Source organism: Dermacentor variabilis, chromosome 6, assembly GCF_050947875.1.
Source record: "Dermacentor variabilis isolate Ectoservices chromosome 6, ASM5094787v1, whole genome shotgun sequence".
Taxonomy (NCBI): Eukaryota; Metazoa; Arthropoda; class Arachnida; order Ixodida; family Ixodidae; genus Dermacentor; species Dermacentor variabilis.
This window is the reverse complement of record NC_134573.1, coordinates 120,281,853-120,304,540: the sequence shown is the minus strand read 5'-3', so window position 1 is coordinate 120,304,540 and position 22,688 is coordinate 120,281,853. Positions and strand designations below refer to the sequence as shown.

General features: G+C 48.4%; 1 protein-coding gene across 1 annotated transcript in view; it reads right to left on the bottom strand.

Moving 5' to 3' along the window:
- Positions 1 to 17,795: 17,795 nt before the first annotated feature.
- The window catches only part of dgo (ankyrin repeat domain containing protein 6 diego), a 163,279-nt gene continuing 158,386 nt past the window's right edge, over positions 17,796 to 22,688 (bottom strand). Inside the window, exons 10-11 of the mRNA XM_075695644.1 lie at positions 21,698 to 21,886; positions 17,796 to 20,950 (exon numbers count right to left, since the gene is read on the bottom strand). Coding sequence (XP_075551759.1) covers positions 19,553 to 20,950; positions 21,698 to 21,886 — 1,587 coding nt within the window. The 3' untranslated portion in view covers positions 17,796 to 19,552. The remainder of the gene's footprint in view (positions 20,951 to 21,697; positions 21,887 to 22,688) is intronic.

The window sequence follows — 22,688 nt, the reverse complement described above, 5'->3', positions numbered from 1 at the left end:
CACAGCAACTCAATATTTTTAAAGCCAAGCTTCCTTTGCCTCTCCCTCTCACTTTTGGGGTTCTGCTGTCTTGCCGAGTAGAAAATAACTTAGGCAACTGGTTCACTGGGATCATCTGGATCACCGGATACGTGCAACTGGGTATGTGCACTGAGCGCATGCCGCTGGGTATTCGCCACTGGGTATGTAATGTGCCGATTTTTGAACAACCTCTCGGAATGCTACCTAACTACTACCTACCTAACTAACTTCACCAAACAAGGTTCACGCTATTTATCTTTTAACATTGCGTTGAATCTGTCCGTTTTTGTCCTAACAGTGAGCCATTATCTTGGCGACAATGGAAAACAGTAGGTAGGACTCCTCGCAAACTGCATTCTCCATAGCCGCGCTCTTCTGAACACGGCTATGATGCAACGACGAATTTCGCTCGTCATTTCCCCGTAACGGAAGGCATTCCATCAATTTCCCTCGTCTTAAGAATTGGAACAAGCACACACAATTATACAACTAACCAGATCTACGCATCCAAAAAGGAGCGATGGTCGAGATAAGCGCAGTAAAACAAACCCTAAGCACGCGGGTCAGACATATATGCAATGCGCACATTCCAGCCGGTGCAGCCAATGCTCTATGATTTCTCGGCTATACCAACCGCTTCTGTCTGCTGCTCTCACGATCGACAACGTTGTGGCAGCGCCGAAGAGGTCAACAGACGTCGCCTGAGGCGCGACCTCAATTTTTTTTCCCACCGAAGCTCGCGCCGACGTCGGCGTTCTTGCCACCGCGGAGGTCTTCCCCACCGAATAGGGCGCGGTAGGCCGTGTCGAATTGATCGCATACCGCGTTCGAAACGTTCCGCCGGTCGTCTCCTGCTGCATCTGAATGCTCGCCGGGTCTGTATATGCCGGCTGCGGGAACCCTTTAGCGTTGTTGGAGAACAGCGCGTTACGATGTGCAGCGCACATTAGAGTGGATGCATGAACTCTTTGCGGCAGACCGGGACGATCGACTTCGGCAAGAGTAGAGATTAACGGTTGCTTCTCGTTCGGGAGGGCTGCAAACTCTCTTCCTCTTCCTGGATCGTTCGGGACGCCCACACGCCAGTAGAAAGCAAAATTGCCTCTCTTGCAGCGCCGATTAAATGCGTATTAATTATTACGCGGTCATCTTGGTACGCCGGGTCACTAGCGGCAGTCCTGCTTCAAGTTTCATTGGCAAGCAGCGTGCGCTGGACGCGCCTTCGGGGCGCCTTGAATAGTTTTGCACGCGGTTACGCCACCTACTTGGAACAGTTCGGATAGTGTGGCGTCTGGTCGCAGGCCGTATACCGGGTGTTTCAGCGAATACTCTCAAAAATTCTTAAAAATTTCCTGTAGCGCAAATGCCACAAATGTAGTCCTTGCGCTGGCCTACTCGAAGAGGCGGGATTTGCTTGCACGATAAATAGAAATGCATAAACGCTTAATTAAGAAAAATGAATTATTTAAGTTTCTAACTGATTACCTTATGGCACATTAGACATTTAAATTAGCAATTTAAAAATTGTAGCCGGTGAAACTGCAAGGCTTATCGACTTGAAAATAATTGTGTAGATGACATCATTTTCGATATGTGGGCCATCGTACTTGCGGTAAAGATGCAATGTCTTCCACTTGCTGTCTTAACAAAACGCCGTTTTATGCATTCGAGCCCAAAAGTAAATGGTCCGCCAGTGTATTCCTGCGCAAAGTTCGGGAATTAATATCTCGAAACTCGTGTCATCCTGAGAAATTGTTCCTAGTGAATCCGCTTTGCGAACTCCACGGCTAGAATTTGTAAACTGCAATGTGCGTCATAAGGAAAGTAGTTAAAAACGACTTATTTAGTGCATGTTCGTTAATAAGTCTAGTGTTTGCTGAAACACCCGGTGGGCGGGTTCATTAGTCGCGAAGCTAGCACTACAGAACGTAACACGAATCTGAGATCAAAGTGGCGATGTCAAGGAACCCTAAAGATTTCAAGAGACTTGGTGCACCTATGTTTGAGAGCATTGGTCGCACACACGTACAGGAGTAAGGTTCGTTTTGTTTAGCTCCCTACCCTCCGTGGCTGATTAAACGTGGATGCCAGGAAAAGAAACCTTGATCTTTATTTTGCTCGTCGCGTGCGCTTAGAAACGGAAGTTGAACTTGATAGATTCAATTGTGTCTGGCGGCAACGCTTTGCAAACGAACACTTGTTAGGCGGTCATATAGCCCCGGTGCTGTAATTGTCGAATGACCGTGCCAATGTACCAGATGGCTCTACAACGTCGACAGCCTGTTGCCACTTCGTCCGTGGGCAATTACGAGAACTATTGCGTATATGGGTGGCGTTCGAGACGCGTGTTCTTAGCCGCTACGTCAGCGAGCCTATTTGTCTTCATATAGTTATGGGGTGGCAGGACGCAAGTGGCAACCTATGTAAGCAGTCGTCGGGCATTTCTCTCTGTGGTGTTTTGGTAGTTCTCTGTGCAATGTGAAGAGGAAAGGAAACGTGCGCCTGCCATATTTCATTGAGCCAGGTGTTGGGCAGGAGCCACCGAGGTTTAACAACCGATATCTTCAACTCTGACGGTCATTCTCGACGCGACACGACGCTTTCGACTCGGCGTATAGTGCTTGCTACGTAGTGTTGGCCTGCTCATTTGTGTGTAATTGCTTGTAAAATATCTGTATCAAATAAGTCGCTATTTTTAACTCTGAAACCTTCCCTGGCATCCCACCCTTGATTGAAGCACGCAACGACACCACGGGAAGGGGTGAATACTAGAGTTTCGCTCAGGAATCTGACCACGTCGGCTTGAAACAGAACAAAGAGGACGAAGACTAACGCCGAAATTCGCGTAATACTTTCACCTGACGCTTTCCGCAATAATGGGCCCCCATCGTCGGCCTACAATATTCTCACGAACCGATAAAATGCCGCAGTAATTTTCTTCCACCGTCGAATGAGCTATAGACAGTCCTCTTGACTATACTTATAGTTGGCTGCTTTTTCTCGTATTTGTTTTTTCGCTCGCCCGCTTGTTTTATTTCCTTGCACGCTCTATTACTTCCAACTGGAACTCTTCGCTTCGATTCTTATGGGCGACCGGCTCGCACACGACCGAGTTCTGCTAAGCCCGGATCATTGTACACACCTCGAGGTGCTTTCGTAATTTCAAACGTCGACGCCCCGGGGCAACACGCTTCGCCGCTCGGCTCCCACGCAGTAATGACTTCGTTCGTTCACTACCACCACATGCGGGCCGTCCAGGCAGCAAGCGGGCAGCTGATCGTGTCTGTCTCGAGGCCACGACAGTGCGAGCTCTGAATCTCGGTCGAATAGAGCAACGACTGCACAGAGCCGATACACGCTTCTGTGGGACGGCGTGCACAAGGGCCACCCCTTATAAGCGCGAACAGGTGCGTGCGTCCTCTACGGTGCGCACTTTACACCCGCACAACGTCCCTTTGTTCTTGTCTACCAACGCTGCTGCCCTGAAGTTACGTCAACGTCATTCGATATTTTTTTTTTTTTTGCTTCGTCGCCATGGCACCTCGTATCGCAGAGAACGGATACGCTTAGGTTAAGCCAGCCGTGGCGTTGGATATAGAGTGAAGGCTAATTACTCTTCCTCCAGGCGTTCGTGACCGATTAGTCGGAGATTAGGAAAGGACTTAGAGCACTCGGGGGGACGAGTTGGGGTGCGAGCGCCGCCGTTTTATCGCTCTCGGTAGCGCCAGAAGCGATGGTCGTTGACGGACCGCCTCTTTCATCACGCGCAGACGCAGGCAGGGTATTGAAGTTGCAGGAAGTTTCTGATCGCTAGACCCGGTTGTGGTTGGGCTATGTGCATATTTTAGATCACTGACGTATTTTTTTTCATGGGTCAATTCTTTCTTTCTTTCTTTCTTTCTTTCTTTCTTTCTTTCTTTCTTGCTTTCGTTCTTTCTTTCTTAATTAAATGTGTGCAAGAGAGGTTGGCATCGTAGGTGATGCCCGCTACTCCTTCTCTCTTAGGCAAACATTACACAGCAAATACAGGCTGGCTCGAACAAACACACACGTAGAGGAGGTGGAGTAGTAAATTAATATCTAAATAATCTCGAAACGCGCGGCGCAAAGTTCACAAATAAAGTACAAATTAGAACATGTTGCGTCACAACACACAACATGGGCACAACAAGTGATGTCAATTAACATTATGGAGCAGTCGCTTGCACTTCACTCGTATTTCAAGGAAGGTGCGGTCTGCAATACAACACAAGGTTGCACCGCAGGGTAAAAGAAGACCAAAGTCAAGAAACATTTCGCGGAACCTTAAGCTGCAGCAGGGACGTTTCCTGTGAAAAAAACAAAAGAGAAAAGAAAATCACGAGCCATTCCACTCTGTGAAGGTGGGTGACCAGCGAAGGTGTTTAAATAGCACACGACACATAGGTGACACAATTTTGAACAAAGGTACGAACTCATTTATTGTCTTGATGGGTGGTCATAGTGACGAAAGATACGCACGCACATTTATTGTCTTGATCGGTGGTCATTATTTGACTCGCAACTGCGAACACGTTCTATGATAATGTCAAACTGATGCGCGTGCGCCGCTGGGTGGTTGGTTGCGCCGGATCGTTGCGGCATCGCAAGCGATATGTCTGCAACACGAAACACGTAAACCGCTCCTTTTTTGGTCCTGAGTCATCCATATTGAAATCACCGACAACGATCACAGGGGTAGTGTCATCGCAATGAACTCCCTCTAAGTGAGCAGCCATCAACCCTACGGCGCTATGAGCCATTGCATATTTTGCTTGCCTAGGGGGGTATGAGCTATTGCTTACGGGAGTATGAGCCATAGATCATGACAGTTTTCGACATGCATTTCTGTATGTTGTATGCTTGATAGGAACGAATGTAAGCTCTGTTCGCTTCACATGGCTGTGTGCTTGTAGCATCTGCCTTACGGGGCTATGAGCCATTGCATTTCTTGCTTGCCTACGGGGGTATAATCCATTGATAACGATAGTTTTTGTTCACGGAGAACACAAATGCACAGAACCCTAGCCATATAGAACTTCGCTGTAAAAACATAATTCATGCGGAACGCTTATGTCGCTCTAGTAATTATCAGCAATTCTCCATGCTTCTTTTATTATGCACGACGTGCTTCTCCGTCTCATTCTCATAGGGATAGGAGAGCACCAGATGTTGCGTAATCTCTCTAGTCTGTTTCTGCAACTTCCTAGAGTTTGTCGCGAGTTTGTCCCTGAAGACCATACGTGGCCGGATCGATTATTGCATTACGCGTGCGCTTTATTTATCCGCTCACAATGCACGAGAGGGCTGTACAGGGTCCCGTCGAGAGCGAGTTGAGGGCGCCTGGACGGGGGGAGGAAGAACACTTACGCAATGAATACGGGTATATTTCTTTTCGATGAAAGAAAAGGTAGGGGAGAACACCCTATAACTGCAATGCAAATGCGCGAGATACGATCACAGGAGGGTGCCTTTGCTTCGAGAGGTGCAATGATTTATTGAGCTTCTGCCACTACCTTGCTCGCTGAAACGGCAGAAGAGAAGGTAAATTGAGTTTTCAGTCGAGGTTGACTCAATGTGTCGTTAGTTCGCAGGAGCATGACGCTGAGTTGACGCGATCGCTAACGAAAGCTGGTGAAAACGATCTACTTCGCAGAAAAATAATTAGCATGTATGGTTGCACGGACTTTTGAGATTCGCGGTCACGTTCCCACATTAGCGTTAGCTAAAGTGCATCGCCTTTTCTTGCACTTGCTCACTGCGGAAGTCAAATGTTAAAGTGAAAGAGGGAGAGAGAAAAACCTGTAGCGTCGAGGCTTTTACACCTACAACTTCAGCCTTTCCCCCTACCGATTGAGGCGCAATTCCTGGAGTGTGCGTTTGGAATAAATAAGCATAACTGCTGGTTTTATAAATTGCTCATGCGTTAACTCATCTGAAGTAAGCCAAGTTCATATGCCCGCAGGCGTAGCTTGTATATCTTTGCATGCAAGTTGCATGCCTTCCTTTGGAAATTTACGCTTAAGAGATGTTCTTCCCCAGATTTTCTCTTTAGTACTTGTACTAAGTCAATACACCAGTGAAGCTGAAAAGATTCAACCATTCTGGAAAATGCACGGTGGTCGTCTTCAGCAATAAAAATATTCGGCAAAAATATATTAGGCGTTGTTTTCTTCTTCTCTTTGAATCGTTGTTCTTGTTCCCCTGTATAGGCTACAGTGAGATCGCTCTAGATGATCAACGTGAAAGTCTATCCACCGAAATAATAACTGCTCTCGCACAATTCTCCGTCGCGTATAGGCGACGAAAGAAAAATAGCGATTTATTCGGTGGAGCCGATCAACACGCCTGTTTTCAAATCGTAGCAATTTTTTTTCTTTCTCCCTTCAGTGCACAAGGCGGTAATATCGGTTGCATACCATATACGGTATGTGTACCGCCAGCTCACCGTGATGCTCTTCCCGCTCCTGCAATGCGATAGGCTCAAGAGCTCTTCCATGGCATTAAAAGGTCGAGTAAACACAACGTTCCATTTCGTAGGGACAAATAAGATCTCGATAAGTGGAAGTGCCGCTCCCTTTACAAACTTGCCGTAAGGTGCCGACAGGTAGCGGCATATTCTCCTTCTTAGAGAGAGTACTTTGTGCTGCCAACCTGGAGTGATAATCCGATCAAATACATGTTGGGTGTTTGTACAACACTTGCGGCGGGGCGAAAGCAACGCGAGTGGGGTAGGACAAAAAAAAAAATGTTACCAGGCGAAAGGTCCTCGTGATCCCAGCACGACAGCGTCTCGGCTTCCATGATGCGTTACTGCCAGAGTAAAGCTCTTTCGGACCACATCTTCACCCAAGCTTTTCCCTAATCCAAGCCAAGGATTGTAGACACGCTAAACAGAGAAGTCCTCTGCGCTCTTTCGAGAGAAAGTTGTTGACGAGGTAAGCGGTCAGGGCGGCTGTTTGTAACGAGGGGCAGCGCAAAGAACGACACTAGTGTGCAGTAAGATGCCCACGGGCCATTTACCAACATTAATGCTTGATTGATGTCGTAACTGCTACTGTTTACCTTGCTTGTTGTGGCGCCCACGTGACTGTGGCCGGTCTCATGTTTCGAAGATGAAGTTCCTATATAATGTCCATTAGCAAAGAGCACGACAGGCAATATGGTCTAAGAGCATTGGAAACAATTCTGCTCTGCCAGCTTGAAATTTGTCTTTAAACAACAGCGTTCCCCGCGGACACCCATGAAAGCATCGGTTAAACGTATTCCCACAGTGTGTGGAATCTGCATGTTTTTTCTTCAAATGCCAGCTTCAATCAGGAACACATTCGGCGGAATGGAGCTAGACTTTCGCTGCTTCCTCTGTCCTTCTTGGTGCTGAAGTCGGGAGTGCTGATTGACTTCATGCATTGCAATCGGGAAGTCTGCGCCGCAGCATCTATCCTCGCCAAGGGGTCACTGACATGGGAAAAAGAGACGTCGTCAAGGACACGCACTGCAATGCAAACACCGTGGCTTCCGTGCACTCGAGTCCTTCAGCGGCCTTGATGAATTGCAGACTGCCTCCTCCAGCACATCGCGTCAGCGAGGCATATACCGTGCATGGCAGGCAACGAAAGCCGTTGCCGACGGCGAAGCCGGAGAGGCGTCGTGCGCGATTCCGCCGGCGAGAATGGCGCGTCGCCGCGGTGATTGATACTTGAGAAGATGGAGAGATATAGAGAAGCGTCTATGCGGAAACATATTTGCGCTGTCGTTGCGAGCGATTATGCAGCTTCCCGCCGGGAGCATTCCTTCGCGAAATGAGAGAAGCCATTTCCTCGCGCGACCTTGAACTGCGTGGATCCGCAGCTGCAAGTCGAGAATGAAAGGCGTGCCTATATTGATAACCATGATGGAAGGAATACAAACAGCAGCAAATATGAAAAAAACATGAAAAACAGTTAATAAACGCAACGTTTGAGTACCCACCATTGCGAGCGTTGTCTGTGGTGAAGTTAATCACAAAGCCGTTTGGATGAGAGGCTTCAACAGCTTGTTGATTCAAATTCAGTACAGTTTGCAATTTCAGTTGCACTGATTCGTTCACTCATGGTCGACTCACTCGACTCACTTATTGTCCTCCCGACCAAAAAAAAGGAAGTGTTGATTCGTGACTCGGTTTTAGTGAATGCGATTTGAAGACGCGCAGTGAATGCGCAGATTTGAATGCGCCGTGAACATGACCGGGAAAGTGTGGAATGTACGTGTTTCTTTTTCCGACTTTTTAAAGTTTTTTCTTCCATGCGTGGGAACCGATCGATCGATTGATCATGTATTACAAAAAATGGTGACTGATATCGTTGAAACTTTTATTTGGCTGCCAACTTTTATGCATAGTATCTAATGCCAGTTCCGGTTTCGGGCTCGCTTTTTCAGAAAACCAGCTCCTCCTCAACATAGTTCTTCTGTCAAGAGCCTTGGCGTGGCCATTATTTCCCGTGCAGCCTATTGCACATAAGTTGCAAAAGCTTATGCGCGCCTTGTGACGTTCATGCGATTGATCCCGGATAAGTTTGACAGCTCGGACTACCAAAATGAGACTTAAACAATTTGATTTTGAGTTATTTATTGCGCTCGGCCAGAGCTTACGCTTTATAGTGATGACGCATGCAATGCTGAACAAAATTTTAATGCGTGTCTTTATTGAGTGCATAAACTAAGTACCTGTACCTAGCGTTTGTGACATTTATATTGCGCCGTCTTATAATATTTCTTTTGTGATGCTTTGTTATACATGTGAAACTCGTGTAAAGTCGATGGCACTATTTTATTGGGGCCAACAACTCCTCCTTTATTCTTACCAATAAGGAAATGAAGGGATTCGGTAAATTGTGTTCGATCAGTTCTTTACTGCAGTACTCATTATGGTACGATACCACTTAATCGAGAGTCCTCCTGATAGACAAGTCGCCGACCGGGCTGCAACTACAGCAGGAAATTCCCTCCAGATGTGCCCGAAATATGTTTTACTCACGTGAAATTCGTAATCACGCAAAGTGGAACTCGCAGGCTTATTTAATTCACTTGTTTTTTTTTTTCTACTCTCTCTTTCTTTCTCGTTCTCGTTCTCGCGCTCAACAAACTGGAACCTTTTCTTGCCTCTGCATAGTATGCCAGGCATGTAGGCGAGCCTCTGCCTGTGCCTGAATTCCTAAAGTCGGAGTGTTTTTCGTGCACCGGCTCGGCTCCGTGTATTCGGGATACGGGGACGTGGGAAAGCCCGTCTGGTAGAGCCTCTGGACGGTGTGCTACTCATCGCGGCACGAATGCCGCACAGGCAGCCTCGGCGCACTGCTTTTACGTCCCCACTTGCTCGCATAATCTCTCTGCTTTCCTCTCAGCGGTATAGCCTCCTTGCCCAGCTGCCCCACCCGCCGTTTCGTGCAGCCAAGGAAATCCGTGGTCCCGTGCTTAGCGCGCGCTGCCCATAAATTGTGCTCAGCGATATGTGGAGCACGGACGGAGCCATCGACGCGCGCGCACGCAAGGACCCCCGGCCGGTTGGAGGCGCGCGCTCAAGCACCGGCGAAAGCGCGCGAAGTGGCCTCGCTGCATAGAGCACTGTTGAGCTGCCTCTGCTGGTTCGCTTGTTTTTGGTCGTGCGGCACCCTGCAGTGTCAATTTTGTTGTTGTTTCCTCTCAATTTGTGCTAAGGAAACGGAGCTCCCAGCAGCGTTCGCTTGTGTAGCGACAGCTTAAAGTTATGTGCCGATGGAGGCATGCGAGCTGTAAATGCATATGCAGTCGTTTTTTTGTTTTCTGCGAAGGCTGATGCTAAGGAGACTGGCTGTGTGCACACGCATACGCGAGGTCACCAGCGATAGGCGTCAAGTGAATAAGCCTTGCGGCCTGTATAATGTCCAACAGTCTTGCACTTCATAGTACAGAAGATCACTGTAATATGGAGGTTGAAGTGACCACCAAGCGGTAGAACAAAAAAGAATGTCGCTTGAGCCAACGTTTCGACAAGTCGACTCGTCAGGGCGAAGACAAAAGTCCACGAAGATAAATAAGTCCACTAGTCGAAACGCTGGAGCCGGTGACATCCCTTCTTCGACCCACCATTGTACGTCACAGTAAAGTACCCTGTTCTTCAGGTATGCACACGTGTGCGTAAAAGCATACGGACCACATGGCTCAACAAAGAAAGAAAGAAAGAAAGAAAGAAAGAAAGAAAGAAAGAAAGAAAGAAAGAAAGAAAGAAAGAAAGAAAGAAAGAAAGAAAGTGTGGAAGTTATTCGTATTTCAGACACACAAACCGAAATTGACGAGTGCACTAGAAGCGTCGCAAAAACGAGTTTGGACTGGAGTCTTCAATTTCAATTCATAGGCGAAGAAGAAAAACGGTTTTCTCACTGAATCCACGGTCCGTGTGCTTTTGCTGAGGGCAGTACAGTCAACCGATTCTTTAGCAGTACCGCGAGAGCGTCGACTGGCAGGCCGGTCAGCGCCTTCTAACGGCGCGAAGCGACACGATCAGGACGAGCAAAAGAGATGAGCTAGAGATCAGCCAAATATTGCTGATCTCGCCGCTTTATGCCCTTGGAAGGGGCTGACCGGCCGGCCATTCAACGCTCGCAAGCTATAGCTGCTAAAGAATCGGTCGACGATACACATCAGCTAATCCTGAGAGAGAGCGAGAGGGAGTGAAAAGAAAGGGTAAAAGCACGCATGTCGTCTAGAATGAAAAAAATTTGGTTTGCTCACCGGGGAAGCAAAAGGCGAGGGAGGTTGAAAGACAAGAAAATAGGAGAGAGAAACGCAGCACATACCGGGTGTTTTGAGCGAACGCTTTTAAAAAAATTTTGAAAGTTGACTGTGACAGATAGCGCAATTCTAGTCCATGAGCTGGTCTACTCGACATCGGGAAGATTACTTGCACAAAAAATTGAAATGCATAATCGACTAATTAACAAAAATATTCATTAGGTTTGTAACTAATTACCTTATGGCACATATTACACTTTACAAATTCTAGCCGGGACTTTGCAAGGCGGATCCACTTGGAACGAATTCTCAGGATGGCCCCAGTTTTGATATATTAATTCCTGAACTTCTGTTGGTGCATTCTGTTGTGTTACAGATGTACTGATGTGGTGAAAAAAACCAAATCTCAAACTTTGCGGAGAAATGCATTGGTGTTCCACTTACTTTTGTGTTTCAATGCGTAAAACGACGTTTCTTTTTAAAAAAGTAAGTGGAACGACAGTGCATTTTTACCACAAAATTGATGGCGCATATCTCGTAAACGGTGTCATCCACACAAATTTTTTCAAGTGGTCATGCGTTGCAGTTTCATCCGCTAGAATTTGTAAATTGCAATATGTGCCATTAGGTAATTAGTTCAAACAGAATTAGTGCAACTTGTTAATAGTAGATCATGCATTTCAATTTTTTGTGCAAGTAATGTCAAGTAATGTGAGTAATGCAAGTAAGTTTTTGTTCGAGTATACCAGCTCATGCACTAGAATTGTGCAATCTACCACATACAATTTTGAAAATTTTTTAGAGTGTTCGCTATAGAGCACACTGATAGCGACAGTAATATCCATGGATAATATGGCAAACAACACAAAGACCGGACACATTGAAATCTGGCAATGGAATTGCTGCACGCTACGCACTAAATTGGCTAATTTCACGCACTACATAGAATCGGCGCCAATCCCTCCCGACGTTATCTGTATTCAGGAAATAGGGAAACAAAATCAAAAACTCAAAGGGTACGAGCTTTATGCTCACCCTGACTACCCTCAAGTAGCCACCTTTGCCAAGAAGGATGTCGCGATTAGCGTAAATTATTTTTTCCGGGAACCTATTCAGCACCAGATAATCACGATTTGGCCGCAGAAAAGGGGCAAACCTAAAACAATTATTGTCAACGTTTATAGTTCTCCCAGAGAAAAACAGGCGGATTTTGAAAACGTGGTGGCCACCGCGGTGCGACTCGCTCAAGGTAGGGACAAATTAATATTGTTAGGCGACTTCAACGCTCAACACTCAAACTGGGGCTACAGTAGAGTAAATCCTAAGGGCATATTGTTAGCAGACGTTGTAGAGCGCTACGGACTTTTCCAGCTAACTCAACCGGATCTCCCAACGCGAATCGGGAACAGCGTGTCCCAGGACACTTCCCCCGACCTCACGTTCACCAACAACGAAAGTGAGACGCGATGGACGAACCTCGGTGAAAACCTAGGAAGTGATCACTATATCTTAAGCATATCGGTTAATGCAGCCAGGATTCGAAGAGCTATTGGCAAGGCAAGGCTATCCGACTGGACCAAATTTCGTGAAAAACAGAAAACAATCGGCAGCATAACAGACGTAGGAGAATGGGCCGAGCAGATCCGAGTTATTCACTCTAGGGTCACCAAAACAATTGAAACGACAACGGAGGCTCCAGCCGTGGATCGTCACCTTTTGCATCTCTGGGAAGCCCGGAGAGGCCTCACAAAAAGGTGGAAAAGGCAGAAGCTTAATCGTAAACTCAGGATACGGATAGCTCAGCTAGCGCAGGAAGCTAACGAATACGCACAAAAGTTAAGCGACAGCAATTGGCGTCAGTTCAGCGACTCGCTTCGGGGCACGTTGACTACAAAGAAAACATGGCGCATCCTTCGAAGTATGATTGACCCGGGAGGAACAAAAACAGTCGCGAATCGCACACTTAAGCTGCTTGAAAACGAGTTTGAAGGTCGGGAAGCTGACATGATAGACAAAATTAAAGAGATATACGTAGGAACTGTACCGACCGGGCAATCCACCAAACCCGTTTATGAAGGTCAGGACCAACCGGAACTGGACGCCCCTATAACCTTTGAAGAGGTTTACGCAGCGGCACACTCCTTCAAGAAAAACACGACCCCAGGGGTAGATCAGGTCACGAACGCAATGATTCGCAATCTAAGTGACGACACGCTAAAGAGCTTGACCAAATTCTTTAACGACACGGTCTGGACAGAGGACGGCGTCCTTCCAAAAGAATGGAAGGAAGCAAAAATTATTCTTATTCCAAAACCAGGTAAGCCTCGTAACATCAACAACCTTCGACCCATCTCCCTAACGTCGTGCGCGGGGAAACTCTTTGAAAAGGTTGTGCAGGTCGGGCTCTCGAACCACATAGAGCTGAACAACATGTTCCCCTCCAACATGTTCGGTTTCCGACCCCACGTGTCAGCGCAGGACGTTTTCCTACTACTAAAGCACGAGGTCCTGCACCCCAACAGAGGGTCGGAAGATAAATTTGTACTGGCATTGGACATCAAAAAGGCCTTCGACAGCATCTCCCACCACGCTATTCTGGAGGGACTGGAAGCGGTGAACTGCGGAACGCGAATTTATAACTACGTGCGCTCGTTCCTCAGCCACCGCACGGCCACAATCGGATTAGGCTCCACGAGGTCCGACACCTTCAACTGTCCCGACAGAGGTACCCCTCAGGGAGCTATACTCTCTCCACTGCTATTTAATATAGGGATGAGAAAGCTAGCCCTGGAGCTAGATAAACACCCGAATCTCGGTTGTGCGATATATGCCGATGATATCACGTTCTGGGCTCACAAGGGGTCCTACGGGGACAAGCAAGAAACCCTTCAAAAGGCCATAGACGCAGTCGTGGAATACGCGAGGGCGGCGGACATGGCATGCGCACCTGAAAAATCGGAATTCATTCGGGTGCGTGCGAAGTACGCAAGAAAGAAGGACTGGGTGCCGCTCACTCTGACTCTCGACGGGGTGCCAATTCGTGAAGTGGAGACACTCAGAATATTGGGGATGTGGATACAGCAGAATGCTGGAACATCTCACACCCTACAAAAACTAAAGGCGGTCACAGGAAACGTGGCTAGAATGATAAGGAGAGTGGCAAGAAGCAGAGACGGCCTAACTGAGGGAGAGACCATCAGCCTGGTTCACGCATTCGTGATTAGCCGACTCACATACGCCCTTCCGTATCAGGCCTTGACAAACCAAGAGATTAAACAGGCAAACGCAATAATAAGAAAAGCCTTCAAAGCCGCCCTTGGTCTTCCCGAATGCACTAGCACAGAGAGATTCGAGGGACTGGGCCTGCACAATACTTTTGACGAGTACGCAGTCGCGACGTTATATTCCCAGAAAGAACGACTTTGTTCTTCAACTCAGGGCAGGGAAGTATTGGCGAGGTTAGGCTTTCCCCTGAGACCCCAGTATTGCGGAGAGGAAACGGCACAGATAGACCGCAATGTTCGATCGCACATCGCGGTGGCCCCAATTCCCAAAAACATGCACCCCAAGTACCATCCCGGACGACGCAGAGCAAGGGCAAAGACCCTTCACAAACGTTTCGGCATGGGACCGGGGGTGTATTATACGGATGCCAGTCGAGCCAGCTCAGACACTTTCACCATAGTCTCTACATGCAACAACAACGTAACAACGGCATCCTTCAAAACCGCCTCGGCATGCGTGGCAGAGGCTGCAGCCATTGCCTTGGCCATTCAGGACGCCGAGCGCCAAACCAATTCGGCTGTCATATTATCCGACTCACAAGCGGCTTGCCGCCTGTTTTTACAAGGAACGGCACCCAAATCAATAATCAAAATTTTAGGCACTCAACTAGAGGGGCACCACACTATCGTCTGGTGTCCGGCACACGAGCGACTGGCAGGAAACGCTAGGGCAGACCGTATTGCTCGAGGTTTGAACGTCCGAGCAACGGCATGGCCTAGCGACGTCCTTCCACCGAATTCTCGTGACATCCTCCTACAGCAAAGGCAGGAGCGGAGACGTTTTGGACATCCTCACTCCGATTTAAACAGCGAACAGGAGAGGGACTGGCGTCGTATCCAGACGAATACATACCCCAACCTGCACCACCTACACAGAATACACCCCACGAGGTTCTCTGACGAGTGCCCGTGGTGCACAGACACACCCACACTAAAACACATCACATGGGAGTGCCCCAGGAGGCCTCCGCACATAGACAGTCCCATATTACACCAACATCCACTAATGAGGAATAGGCAGTGGGAGGCATGGCTTGCGGACGAGGGTCGGGAGAGCCAGTTGGCTCTTCTGGACCAAGCCCAGCGAGCCGCTCGTGCCAGTGGGGCCCTGGAATAGGGGCTCCAACCATCGTGCCTTATTTTATTTCCATTGAATAAAGTTTTACTCTCTCTCTCTCTCGCTGAAACACCCTGCGTACAAGCGCACAGTTGCTAGCTTCTAGAAGGGCTAGAGACGTATTCCTGAAAGTGCAATGGCGCCTTCGCTGCTCTCTGCTATGCTAACTTATATAAGGTCGGCATTCCAAAATGACCTGTTCTGAAAGTGGCCAGTCTTCAATACGAGTAGTACAGCTCACGTGGTCGCCTCGGTAGCACCGCCAAGTTCAAGACGTCCGAGTTGAACGATAATGACGGCTGCGGAACTTTAACACACCGTGCTGCACTTCGTCTCGTCTATCAGGAACAACGTTGAGAATCAGTTGTCCGTGTACTGGGCCGCGAGCGAATTAGGTAAAGTGAACGAAGTGTCAGGAATTGGGCAGTGCTCTTCGGTCGTACCAGTGAAGTTATGTTTGTGCACACTGCTTTCTGGACTGTGAGGCAGATGAGCACACTTAAAGATCGCGCTCCGTCAACTTCAATTCCCAAGCATCGAATACACCTGAGTAAGAAACAAAGAAAAACAAACCCTCAACACCGTCGGCTTCCAGCAGTATCATCACTTGTGGTTTAAACTGCGACATACTTACACAGATGACACGACATCGCTATTTCTAATGGGCGAAGGCAGAACCCGCCACTCAGGCACCTAGACACCTCGAAACAGCGACTGCAAGTATAACTTGCTTCTTCGCCTTTTCGCTTGCAAATTTCCTTCCTACCTTCTCCTCCTCGTTCCTCGGAAAAGAAAAAAAAAAGACACCGTAGTAAGGGGAGTGTGTGAAACCCTCGGGGGCCCTTTGGCCGTTACATCGACTTAAGGGTACAATAGGTATTTCTCGCGCGACTGTTGCTGCTGCAGAGGCCGCGCCGCTGCTACGTGCTGCTCTGGCGTGTTGCGCTCATTCTGCGCAGCGTGCCCCGCTTCTCTCTCTTTCTTCCTTTTTTTTTCTTTTTTTCTGTTTTGTCAGCGCCGTAACGTTGAAGCGAGGGGTACTTTTGATTTCGTCGCAACTTTCGAGGTGAACGTGGGTTCCTTGCATGTCAGCACACATCCACTCTTGGATCAGAAATTGATGAACGCGTGGAGATAGATAGATAGATAGATAGAGAGAGAGAGAGAGAGAGAGAGAGAGAGAGAGAGAGAGAGAGAGAGAGAGAGAGAGATAACTTTATTTGGTCCATTAAGGGTTTAGCGTTCGGTCTTCGTCATCATCGCTGCAGACGCTTGACTTTCTTAGCAGGATGGGGCCCCTAGTCCAGGGCTCCACTGAGCCGCGCTGCTTCGCTTGCGTGCTGCACCATTGCCCTTTGGGCGGCGAGCTCGCAGCTGGTGAGCCGGCTCTTCCACTGCTCCGCACTCGGGGTTTTGTGTTGGTGGAATGTGTAGTTACGTTCACACTCCCAGGTTATATGGTAAAGCGTGGGGGTCGCCCCGCACCACGGGCATGTGTTCCTAAATTGTGTAGGATACATCTTGCTTAGTATATGTAAGTTAGAGAAGGTTCCCGTTTGCAGCCTCCGCCAACTAGCTGCTTCTTGCTGTGTTAAGGCTTTGTGTGGCGGGTAGTATCTAATTCTCTTGCCTCTGTGTTAGTTCAGTAACTCTGAATAGCCGATCTCCACGGTGAAGTGCTGTCCCAGGGCGTGTGGCGTGGAAAAGCTCTGTTTGCGAAGCGAGCCATTGTACAGTCATTGACCTATCCTGACGTACTCCGCCATTTTAGAATGTGGGTCGAGAGTTTGACACGTGACGGGCCATTTGCGAACAATGAGGTCATTACGAGCTGCGAATGATGATTTTTCTTTTCGCCTGGCCGACTCTGGCCCCCTCGAGCGTTTGAGTTGTTGTTTGCCGTGCCCCTGCAGGTTGGGGTTGGGTGAACTGGGTTCCTACTGCGGGATTCGAGAGCAGCACCGTTTCTGCAGCTACTTCATTCCACTTATCGCATTTCTCCGAAATGGATCAGCTGAACCTCAATAAATAAATAAAACATGCGCCAATGACTTTTACCTTTCGGCTTTTGCGAACATGTCGCCACATACAGTGTGCTTCGCTGTTAAACTTAGAACAAAATAGAAAGCATTACTGAAGTTTTCTACATAGCAATGAATTGACCTATGTATTTTTTATTTTATTTTATTTTTATTTATTTTTTGAAATCCGTACTTCCACGGAAATTTTATCAGTCGTTTTTCTCCGTGGCACATCATTATATACCCCTTCCTCTTTATTTCATTCACTCTAAAATTCCTGACGAAATTCGCCAGCATCTTAATGTTTTTTCTTTCAAATGGTTTAACACAGAAAACTTTTGTGCACTAAATAATAAATAATGTCAATAATCAACGACAGTCTCAACCTGCTTTTAGAGGTTCTAAAGAACGTCGAAGTGCAGTGCTCTAGAAAGCATATGCATGCTGTTCTATCTACTTAAATAACAATTCCATTGATTCCTTCGGAGATCCCTTTGTCTCGCAAAGACACTGACGAACGTAAAAAAACACACACACACACACACACACAAACGAACATACAACACAAGTGCTTAGGCACGTAAATATGTTATGGCTTTTATTAGATGTTTTGTAAAGAAACTGTACACATCTACTGATATGAACAAGCGATTCCCTGCGCGTCAGTCCGTTTCAACACAGATGAAGCAGAGAACACACACTGTCCCTGTTGCAGTTTTCTGGCACCCTTGAGAGTACGCAGACTTCATGGAATTGAATGAAAATGTTGTAGGCACTATAAAACACGTGTATCGACTTCTTTTTGTGAGTCTGTATGTCAGATGTTAGAGTTGATTGAAAACAATGACAAAACGCTTCATTTTACACATTCAGACAGCTTCGAATAGTGCGAGTGACAACACAAGGGCCGCCAGCTCGTCAGTGATACGCATTTTCTTGCTCTCTCCAACAGCGTGAAAAGAAGTGGCTGACCTGATATGACACGGACAAAGTACTTGAAAATATCACGAGACTACGGAACGGCCTAATAGAAAACGCACGAGTTGCCCTGACGACTTCAAGATGATGTCCCGCTCAAGGACTTCACTGAAGTTGTCATCCTTTCACTTTTTCCAGCACTTGCGAAGTTCAGCTTTTCTCGCTGGAAGAGCTGCATCGCCAAAGAAGGATCTGAAGTCAAGGTGTCACTCACGCAGTTTCAAGTAAGACTGTCAAGGTACAGGGGGAATGGGTTACTTGTGTTTAAATGTGGTTCGGATAATTTGTCCAGTTGAATTTATATCAAATATAGCATTCAGGAGTAATTTGTACTGAGCAGAGAAAGCAGCCCTCGTTTCGTCTTTGGATGATTAAGTTTTCTGAATCCATTTTGTTAGTTCCCTGCTCGCTGCTCTAGAGTTCATAAGAATCAGCGCTTCGCATGGGTGGCATTAAGTTACGTTACGAATACGTTTGTTCTTCAAGCTGTCTTGAATGATTTGATGAAATATGTTAAAGAGAAATGCAATTTCGTGCTTCCCGATGTCACGCTTGGCCTGCGAAGTTTAGTACGAGAAGTCAGCGGTTAGTGGATACGATGGCGATGTACGTGATGAAACTAAGTGTGAATTTTAACTTTAGAGCCCATTACGGTATTTCATTTCACCAGTTTAAAAAGTAATCTACTATAATGAAAAAAGAAATGGAGCGCTTAGTTCTTCTGTATCATGGTTTTAAGCCCACCATTCGTTCTTCTTCCACTTAAGTAACGAGACACAATGTGAGTGTCTTTTATATTTGCATTAAATGCTGTTTTACATTGCACTGTACCGTCAGTTTATAGTAGAGCCTGGCATTTCCTGCCTGACACACCCTTGTTTGTACGAATCGAATATTTCGCGAGATGCACAGGTAAGCTACGCCTAGTCGCATTTAAAAAAGTGCTGTCCTCACACTACGTTAAGCGCTGCGCAAGTATGCCAGTAGTCGTCTTATTTGTTCAATATACACTCATTGTTGTTATGAATGAAAACATGTTTTTAAAATATCTCTGTAGTGAAAGAAAGAAAATCTAGTTAGAGGTCTGACGCGCAAATATTAAGAAATGCTCTGCATTCGCTTCCTCTCACGGCATGATCACTTCAACGATGGCATCACGGCACGCAGGTCCACTTCGAGCGACCGGCTATTCCAGTTCCAGCACTTCGCTCACTGAGAGAAAAAAAAATGTGATGGCATAAATAAACAACACAGGAAGTTAAGTTCGCACACGGTTCTTTTCCTCGCGTCGTGGGGCGTGTGACACTCTCACTGTGCGGAATGTGTCTGTTTTTTCATTAGGATACGAGGGGAGGGGCCCGCTTTCACACTTCACTGGAGGGACATCCGCTCTCGGGGTCCAACGAGAGGCCCTCGTTCAGTTTGCAGAGCTGGTCCTCGACCGCACCACCGTTGGCGTTCGCGTATGCGGCACCGCCGTTGTAATAGCCCGACAGCGCGTCGGCCGCCGCCAGTTCGCTGGGCGATGGCCCGTACGACACTCGCAGCGGCCTCGCTTGACTGCTCGGCGCCGCCGAAAAGCGGTGCACGTGGCTCGAGTAAGGAGGGGGGTGCGTGGGTCGCGGCATCAGCGGCGGCTTGGCGGGTTTCGGGTGCGTCGGCGGCGGTGTCGTCGTTGTCGACGTTGTCGCCTGAGCTGTCGTGTGCGCTGTCGGCGGCGAGTCACCGTTGGTAGCCGGCGAGGGCGACGGCCGCAGACCCTCCCCGCACGGAGTTCCGTTGGTCGTGGCGGGCGGAGACGGCGAATGGTTCGGGCTGCTGACCTCTTCCTTCTCCTTCTCTTCGTCCTGGTAGTCTTCCTTCTTGTAGGTCGCCGTGAGGTCTCCGTGGCTCTTGAAATGCCTCACCGTTCCCGGAGATGCCTGGTCCGCCGGACTTCGACGGATCCCGTGTTCTCCTCTGCTTTCTGCGGTAGGGGACGGCTGCTGCTGTTGCTGATGGTGGGCGAGCAGCGCCGAGGGACTCGTTCTCTCTCCTCCCGCGTGGTCCCACAGCGGGTACTTGGGCTTCGCCCCAAGTTTCTCGAAGTCCGGCCGGGTCCCGCATGCCACCCTGTTCGCTAGGTGCGCGGGGGGCGGCGGCAGACCCACTTCGTTGCCGAAGAGCCCCGACGGTGGCGGAGCCTGCGTCGGGGGCACACGCCCATTCACGGTTCGGTCGTTGGTCGCTTCGGCCAGTTCCTCTTCGTCGATGCCGTCTGCGCCGTTGAAGTCTCGCAGGACTTCCTCCGACTTGGCCCTGGCGACTCCGTTGGCGTAGAAGCCATTCAGCAGCCTAGCCCTCCTCGACCAATGGGGCGGCACTTCGCTGAACCTGTTCTTGCAGTCCGCGCTCTGGCCCAGCGGGCTGCAGCGGTAGTCGACCTGCGCCACGCGCTCGCGCACGTAGCTCTGGAGCTCGCTGCGGAGCTCGGCGTGCTGCGTCTCCTGCCTCCGCTCCCGGTCGAGGCGCTCGCGCTGGGCGGCGCGCTCCACGCGCTCCTGGCACTCGGTCTTCTCGGCGGCCAGCTTCTCGCGCACCGACTGGTTCAGGTTGAAGAGCTGGTTGCGCGTCTTGCGCTCCAAGTGCGCGATCTTGGCGTTCAGGTCCTCGTGCGCGTGGTCGATGTGGTCGATCAGCTCCTGCTTGTCCGCCTCGAGCTTCTTCTCCACGTTGTGGAAGAAGGGCGCGCAGTAGCACGTGTAGCCTTTCCCGACGGGGCCCTGCGCAAGGTCAGAGCCACGAATGTACTCCGGTAGACTCTGCGCTACTCTCGTTTTCAATGGTTACATCGTGCGTCGCTTGTGAGGTCGCCCTGTCTAGTGACCCTACAGTTTCTGAAGCGTTGACCGAGCGGTTGGTTTACTGAAATGAATTCCGCAGACTCATATGAAATTCAAATCAGAGTGACTTAATTTACGCGAGCGAAAATTGCCACTCCCCGCACAGAAGCACGAAGCTACAAAGGAAACTCGTACATGTTTCCGTCTTCCCTTACGCCTTCCCCAGTGCAGGGTAGCACTGGATGTTAAACTTTCGGTTAGCATCTCCTTCTTTCGCATCTCACTTCTCTTCTTTTTCTTTCTCTTTCATACAAGTTACTCAGAGTAACTCGTACGGGTTTCCATGGTAGCTTCGTGCTATTTTCGGGCGGGTGATTATTTTTTCTTTCATGAAAATTTCTCCAACTCTAGGTTTCTGCAGTTTTTGCATTACCGTAATTTAGCTTTTGAGTATTAAAAGTATGACCAGCACGGGCCACTATACTGGATAACGATGACAAGTCAGTCATGCTGCACTTGACAGAAAACGAAGAATAAAACGCAAGGGTACATACAGGCTTCATGTAGAAACACAAGGTTATGAAAAAGCATGTGAAAGTGCGCGAGATTAGATTTGAATGGCATGGTGACACCGTTAAGCCGTATGCTTCGCGACTCTTCGTCAGGACGAACGGCGCATTTGTATACCTTGCGAATGTTTCCGGCCAGGTCGAGGAAGTACTGCTCTCCCTTGCCCAAAGGCTCGGCGGGCAGCGTCTCCAGCTTGGGCGAGGGGAAGGCACTCAGATTGGGCGTCTGGTGACAGCCGTAAGGACTCAGCTTTCCTTTCTTGTCCTTCTTCTCGTCGTCGAAATGCACCTTGTGGCCATGCTTGCTCTGAAAGAAGAAAAAAAGAAAGCCGAATTATAAGATCACGCGCTAGATTTACGTGCACGCTTCGTAGTCAAGCTATGCTCGTCCTGGTTTATCTCCTTGACTTTCTCTTGTCGCTTATCATCCCTACCTCTCTCCTACGAATTAGATCCGAGTACCGCCGCGAGTGGGCAAATTAAAAATGAAAATTCAAATGCTGAATTCAATGTTGTCAGGATTCAACAGGGTCCAAAGAACCAAAATGAACCTGAGATTGCTAGAAACTGGCGAGTACGCCATGCTGTGCGCAGAAATCGCTAATGTGGATTACTAATGTCAGCAAAACCTGTCTGAGCGAAACGCTTCAAATTGTAAGAATGCAATGCAAAATGGAAACGTTGCTTCGAAGCGCCTGAACTTATACTAACGTGTACTTACTCCTTCCTTTCTGTAAAGAAAGTAATGTATGCAGTAGACTTGCCCGGACGCGGCGGCCGAATTCTTATAGGGTTGGCATGCAAAAACACTCGTGTACCTAGATTTAGGTGCATGTGAAAGAACTCCAGGTGACGTAATTTTTTTCGGAACTTCTCACTACGGTGGCCCTAGTAGTCCGTTTGTTTCTCCAGGATGTTAAACACCATGGTTTGATTTTATCTTATATTTTATCTCTTTGATCGGAAGCAGGCCGCGTTCTATAAAAGCGTCATGTTGTAACTTCTAGTAACATACAACCCGCTGCCCGCAGTGTGCTACCCATATATTTCACCCGTGCCCTTCCTGAGATGCGCCCAGGGTGACATATTCCACCACAAGGAGATTCTCC